Source organism: Galleria mellonella, unplaced genomic scaffold, assembly GCF_026898425.1.
Source record: "Galleria mellonella isolate WM207_F2 unplaced genomic scaffold, CSIRO_AGI_GalMel_v1 utg312, whole genome shotgun sequence".
NCBI lineage: Eukaryota > Metazoa > Arthropoda > Insecta > Lepidoptera > Pyralidae > Galleria > Galleria mellonella.
This window is the reverse complement of record NW_026442074.1, coordinates 6,215,429-6,222,825: the sequence shown is the minus strand read 5'-3', so window position 1 is coordinate 6,222,825 and position 7,397 is coordinate 6,215,429. Positions and strand designations below refer to the sequence as shown.

At 31.9% G+C, this 7,397-nt stretch overlaps 1 protein-coding gene across 1 annotated transcript; it reads right to left on the bottom strand.

Annotated features, from left to right (window-relative positions):
• Window positions 1–550: 550 nt before the first annotated feature.
• LOC113515243 (uncharacterized) lies at window positions 551–6,985 on the bottom strand. The gene is made up of 3 exons (XM_026899403.3): window positions 6,782–6,985; window positions 2,656–2,755; window positions 551–858 (listed from the first exon to the last, which is right to left on the bottom strand). Exons 1-3 carry the CDS (start codon window positions 6,983–6,985, stop codon window positions 770–772), a joined length of 393 nt encoding a protein of 130 aa, XP_026755204.1. The 3' UTR covers window positions 551–769.
• Between the last annotated feature and the right edge of the window lie 412 nt (window positions 6,986–7,397).

Genomic DNA, 7,397 nt, shown 5'->3' with positions numbered 1-7,397 from the left:
CATTCGAAATGGTGCAGTAGTTTTTGCGGGCATCGTGCTATAGAGATATAAACAAACACAAAATTCCTAAAAAATATTGTATTGATTTCTATTGCTACTATTAAGATTTCTTATATAATTGTTTCTTAAATATTTCCCATGTATAGACATTGTCTAGTTACAATTTTATTATATTAGTAAGATAAGCGAGAACTAAACCTCCTGTGAAACCGCATTATGCTTTACATAGAGTTCTTTGGAAGAAGATTTAGTACCAATTGTTTTGATTATTTTTGTGCATGTAATAGTGATGAACTTCATTTATTTTGAGATCAAAAAGGAAACGTATTCCTGTTAATTATAGGTACCTCCTAACTACTTATTTCTATTGCTATTAAATCCTTAAAAGTGTGCTTGTTTGTTATCCATAACACCTTAACGGTACTGCTAATTTCATTTAAATGATAAAATCATCATTTAATTTGATATAGTTACACGTAGTATAGTAGTAGTACAAATATAGTAGTATATAGTAGTATGTAGTATATAGTGTATATATATAGTATGGGATGAAGAAAGCTGATCAAGCAGACGAAGTCATATGCAGTCAAGTTATAAAATATTGTATTTGGAAGAATAAATGGTATTAGAATAATAGCTAATATGAAAATAATTTCACTTTAACAATATGTTTTGTATGTAAGTAAAATATTGACACAAATGTTGGGAACGTATTTTTCCATATTATGGCTCTTGATTGATGGAAGTCTTCTTGAATAAAGCGTGAGCCTCAATCGCACAAACTTGGTTTTCCATCACTGAGAAGTACGGCCCATTCCAGAACATTGTATATGCGCATATGAGGGTTTTCATTTTTAACTGGAAACAAAAAAGCTTAAATCATCATAATATAAAATGTTTTTTTTTTATATAAAATATTTACCCTGTGGTAATGGTAAGGTGTGCATAGAATAGGCCGCCATTTCCTTTCCCCTGGGTGTTGTAAGAGACGACTAAGGGAGGGCGAGGGATGGGTAGCAGTGTCCTTCTTAAAACATCTCCAAAGCCTAACTGCGGTTGCCAATCCGCCTGCTAAGAGTGGCAACTATTGGCTAACCTCCCCCCCTCCCCAAGGGGGAGACTTTTTCAGCAGTGGACAGGTAAAGGCTGATATGATAATGATAAACATGTGTCGATTTTCGCTACGTTTCACCGTAAAAGCACCACAAGTACTACAAAAAATTGCTTTCTTTGTATTGATTTCTTTACCTCGTGTTACTATATTCATCTTATTTTATTATACGAAATTTATAATAATTAATACTATACAAAAAACAACAAAATAACAAAGTCACCACGCATTTCTACACACCCATTTTATTTTTCTACAAAAGTTACTCCATCAATTACAATTCCCCATAATTGTGCGTTTACCCACAATTACGAGAAATACCCAAACTGGCAACATTAGATAGCGGATAAGGATATATATAGGCGATGCAATGATGAAGTTAATGAACGTTCGAACGATCTCAATACTAGATGGTAAGCTCGTCCATCTTACTAGATGGTTCTTACTAAGATCGTTCGAAAAAAAACTGTGCTAATCTGTTTTCAGTACCGACTTTGATGCCAGTTAAACTTTGTAATGTAAAACTCAAAATGTAAAACTTTGCATTCTGTAGCAAGTGCATAATTATGTATAAAAGTCGTTCGTTTGTGCATGCCCTTATCTTTTCATACATAATTATAATGTATAATTATTTAATATCTAACAATAGTTATAGCTGTTATATTGTAATATAGTGACTTAAATATGTATATCAATTAAAACAGCAGTTAAACAAATAGTTAACATGATAAGTGTTACAAACACATACTATTACTATTATAGTATTACTACTTATACTATGCTATTACATAAGGGGATATCCAATAATTGCGTTCTAATTGGGTGACACCAAAGACTTCATATGTGAATTTAAATCTATTAATTTTCCGATGTTTACTCAAGAGACTGCGGTAACATCGGCATTTACCTATTGACATTGTTTAAAAAAATTGCTCACCGAAACATAGACGAGTGTTCTGTGGAAATGTTTTTGATTAGGTATTAATTAGTTTAAGCATATTTTTTTGCTATGTGATCCCTGAATAAAATGGGTCACAGCTTTTCTCGTGGGTGTCGGAAGAGACAACTGAGGAAATTTAATAGTTGAGGGATAAGCAGCAGCGTCCTTCTTAAAACATTATCAAAATCCTGGGGTTGCCAACACGTCTGCCAAACATGGCAACCACTGGCCACCCTCAACCCTCCAAGGAAGAGGTCTATGGTTGTCAGAGGTGATGATGATTTTTTTTATTATTATTAATGTATGTCTAGGTATTTTAATTAAATAATATATTAATATGAATTGACTAGCTTTTTTTAAGATAGAATAGGAAACACGCTGACAGCCCATTTGATGGGAAGTGGTAATAGTCGTCTATAGACATAGATAGCACCATTGCCATTACAGAATACACTTTGATGTCCTCATGCGTTTGTTTTTCTCGAGGATAACGAGTCATGCCTACGGAAGTAAGGTACGAACCTTGTTATTTCATTGACTCACTCAAGCAGACGATTTTTGTATAGTGTCTCTTTGGTATCAAGTATGTATATTTATAAATTACCTTGTGTCCGTACAAATTCCTTTGTTGGCAAATCAAAGGGCTTCCGTTTAGGTCTTCCAAGGCGAAAGTGAGTTGTCGAGGATATTCCTTTATGTAATTCCTTAAAATTAAAATAAATTTAAATAAATAAAAAAAGATACTTATTGCTTATTTTTGTTACAATAGACCGTACGGTCATATTTCATTTTAATAGAAACAAACGAACAATTGAACCGACGATAAGACAGGCAGTTGATGTCTAACATTAGTAAAAATAAAAAATCGATTAACCTATTATTCATTTGGATTTGTTACAAATTTAAAAGTGTACCTTTGGCTGAAATCATATGGTCTATACATCTATTTTACTTTTCATTTATTTATGATCCATCTATTTACAATCGACTTCAAAAAGGAGGTAATTCTTAATCTAACTGCAGGTATGTTGATTAGAATTATTTTGTTTAATTCCCCTGCCATTAGTATGCGTGCGACTGCCAATACTCGAAGTTTGACTACCATTATTATTACCAGAAATTCTAAAACCTTCCGTATTAGCCATCAATCTCTGACCGCCATTCCGTCCATTCACCTATAAACGAGGCATCTTCGAGCAAATTAATAAATAGTTGCTTGAAGCCTAATGTTAACTGTTCAAAGCCTAAAATTGAAATTCTAACCATCAACTAGTAATATGGACTTCCACAAATTTCTACAAAAAACACTTACCTATGGTAAAATATGTATTTTTAATTTTTGTCTACAATGCCTGCATTTGTATATATATATAATATACGTAATATTTCCATAATTCCGAATGTATTTTATATATAAAAGTTTCGCTTCGATATACCATGTTACCCTCTCTCTATTCATTATCAATTACTGGTGCTACTTACATACTTCCTCATATTAGATATTCAATCGTATGTTACACTAGTGCTGTTTAATTGTTATAATAATACTTAGCTATTTTCCTGATTTTTTAATACCCATTGGATGCTAGAAAATATATGTTTTTCCTTTTTTTACTGGAAATACCTTAATCAATGAATGCAGTATGTTTGGATTTAAATAATAAGTTTATTAGATACACTATATATACTTCTTTTGTGAATTGTTTTTTTTTATGCAAATCAGAATGGCAAACAAGTTGACGGCCCACCTGATGGAAAGTGGTAACAGTCGCCTATAAAAATAAACTGTAGGTACCATGGAGAATTTCACAAAAAAAGCACAATCCATTTGTAAACATAATTCGTCTGTATGGGATACACATTATTCATTCTTAATTTATTATATAATAGAATAACCTTGCCTATTCTATCGATATATGCTGGCCAGGCATCAATGTGGGATGATAGGTAAGGATAAAGGCAGGTAAGGTAGCCCATGCTGACGAATTTATCAAGAATTAACCACGATAGTTTGCCGAGGGACTGCGTGGAGGTCGACCTAACTGGGTATATTGATAGCATAGCATAGTAGAAGTCGCTAGTTCCCAGTATTAACAAACTCTTTCTCGCCTATATAGATAAATAAAAATAAAAATATATAAGATTAAATAATAATATAAGAATATATAATAAAAACCATAGCGATCCACCAATAAAAAGGATATTAGCTTGCTATGACAATCCTGACTAGGCGGTTTAGCACACGGTTTTATTTTCGAGATTTCTCCTCTTAATTTTTGTAACATAACTGCTAGTATAATCTATATATCATATTTATCATCATCATATCAGCTGTTGGCATCAGTAGTTGCCACGCTTGGCAGGTGGATTAGCAACCGCAGTCAGGCTTTAGAGATGTTTTAAGAGTGATGCTACAGCCCATGCCTCGCTCTCCCTTAGTCGGCACTTACAACACCTACGGGATAGGAAGGCGTGGCCTATTCTATACCGGGACCACATGGCCATCTATATATAATTATATAAGATGATATAGAAATGTTTTGTGTTATTCCTATCACTTAATATATGCAAATTATATATAATTATTTCACGCGAAAGAATTTACATACATACATACGAGTATATACCTAATTTAGTTTCGCTTTAATGATAACATTACAAATACCGTTACCTACTTGTAAGTTAATAATAGTATAAAAGTTATAGGTTTTAATTTTTGATGAAATAAGTTTATTTCATTGAATTAGAACAGAAGTAGTTACTTCTGTTTTAATTCAATGATTTATTACAGAACTACTAAATAGTGTGATATCTATCACACACAAGATAATTTTGTAACTAACAAAACTTTGAAAACCCGTTGAAAATCCTTTGCTGCGCCCTAAGATTTTAACTATGCTTATATTAAGAGTTGGCTATGAAGGAAACAAACACAGCATTATTAATGTTAATCGGTTCCCATAGCAGTTATGGTAATTACTATCAGCCAAGCAATGAAAGTCAGACCCTTAATAGATCCTTGAAAATTTCACTCCCACAGTAACACAACTCACCAATAATAATTTCGAGTGGCATATTTTATATGACAAAAGTCGAACAGATACAGTAAACAGTCGTCTTTTAGATAGAAAATTCTCTAATTTACTATCAATGAAAATGTTAATTTGCATTTTTACATAAAATTTCTCTGTTTGCAATGTTCACAAAACTAAGTGTAGGTACGTTAACATTTACACAAGTGCTCTTATAAAAATTTAGAAAAATAACTTATCGTAGATACCTACCTAGTTTTTAATGAGTAATAATGGAATGGTAACCCCACCGCGCTATCGGTATACACCGGCGGGGCACCAGTGAAGGATGATAGGTGAGGATGAAGCAGGTCAGTTAGCCCATCGTGACGAATTCAATAAGAATTATTCACGATGGTTTCCAGGGGGAACCACGTGGAGGTCGACCTAATAGGGCTAAAATTGTTAACAATGGGGCTATCAAACTCTATTGCTAACAATCCCTTTCCCCCTACCTACCTAGTTTCCTATGAGGTTTAAATGAAACTGAATTTTTACTGAAAATATGAAACTAATATTTTGTACATTATATTAATATATAAAAATCTTATAGCAGTGTTGCCGACTCTAAAGAAACCTCTATATATCTATTTTGAAGAACCCCGTGTTGTAGTCTCTTAGAAAAATCTATATTATTTGCTGCAATTTAAGAGGTAACGTAAAATAATAGTTTTTTTCTTATTCTGATAAGAAAAAAAGGTAGGTGGTGGTAGAGGGTTAGTATTTTTATATTTACTACCTGGACGACAGTTCTCGGTTCTTTCGAAATAAGCTCTAAATAGAGATAGTGTTTCGAATCCTTTCTCTATTCTCTATTATAAAATCTCGAAATTATTTTCACGAATCATAATCCGTGTTACGAGTCATAATGATCGGTACGCAGAGCCGTTAAGATAAACAAATAAATAAACAAACTCACTTTCACATAATGACATTAGTTAACCATATTGAATATTTAGACATGTTATTATTCGTTGTAAAACACAACAAATAATGACAAATATGAATGCATTATCTGATGAAATTTACTGTATTACAGTAGCACTTTTTAGACTCTAAGAATCACTAAAATAAAGAATTTCTATTTTAGAATTATTTTATACACCTACTAGCAGTTACCTGCGGCTTTTCCCGCGTGATGTCCTTTTCTCTTTTATATTAGAATTTTGAAAAATTCTTTCTAACATAGGAATCCACTAATTCCTATGTTAAAAAATAATTTTTACAAATTTCAGCTATCTAAACTTTGCAATTTTAGATGTGCATTAATAGTCAGTGAATGCAAGTGGCTCAGGACCGTTCTTTATGGCAGTCTAAGGGGGAAGCTTATGTCCAGCAGTGGACGAATAATGGCTGAAATGATGATGATGATGATTAATAGTCAGTCAAAATAAACGGTTTTATGTGGGTATAGATATATGGATTATTTGATTTATATTATTACAAAACACTATACTTGTACTTGTCCACAGTTTGTTATCATAAACACCTGACTATCTCTCTTTTCAATACCTTTTCAAATGTTTCTTTACATTGCACATATTTTTTTTTAAAAACATCAATACGTGTTTAAATTTACGTCAATTGATAACAATTATAATAACGCATGAATGATTATAACTACTATTTTCAAAATTTGACGACTATTTATTTTAGTACTTGGTTCCAAATGTTTCTTCTAATGATCTTCGGTTCCTGACGGTCAGATCTAGCGGACTTAGGATTGTAGTCTGGTGGATGGTAGAGCATATCGTAGGCGCATAACGGTGGCTTAGTCGGCTGCCAATTAGTATTGAAGAATGTCTCCTTAGAAACTGGGATCACCATTTCAGTTCTTAGACGATCTTCTAAAACTAATGCCATTATTTTATTGTATGTGTATTTTGTTTAATCATTGTACACTTCAAATTTCATCAAAATGTGTTTTTTATTTTAGATTTATTTTTAATCCATGGTATTTTGCAAGAATTTAGTGAAATATATAAAAACACTCTATAAACTTTACTAAACGTCACTTTGTAAAAAGTTTTTATTCGTAAATCCTTATTTATGTTTATCTGTTCTTCCGTAGGTTTTCTAAGAAAGTCCTAAATATGTTGGTTATGGATATTAACTAAATTTTTAGGCACATCATTAGATGTAAATAAATTTAAATGATGTTATTTTTTTATTGTATTTTTTTTATTGTTAGTGCTTATTTTTTAATTATCCTACATAATACACATTTAAAGTGGCGTAAAAGTCAAATAAATGTCAGAATAATGTCTTAAAATAA

What these genes read in the sequence shown, in the direction of transcription:
- LOC113515243 (XM_026899403.3), bottom strand. Translation starts at nt 6,985, where the DNA reads ATGGCATTAGTTTTAGAAGATCGTCTAAGAACTGAAATGGTGATCCCA. An exon ending in GAAGAAACATTTGGAACCAA is followed by an intron (nt 2,756 to 6,781) that starts GTACTAAAATAA and finishes TTTAATTTTAAG; the next exon opens with GAATTACATAAAGGAATATC. An exon ending in GGAATTTGTACGGACACAAG is followed by an intron (nt 859 to 2,655) that starts GTAATTTATAAA and finishes TTTTGTTTCCAG; the next exon opens with TTAAAAATGAAAACCCTCAT.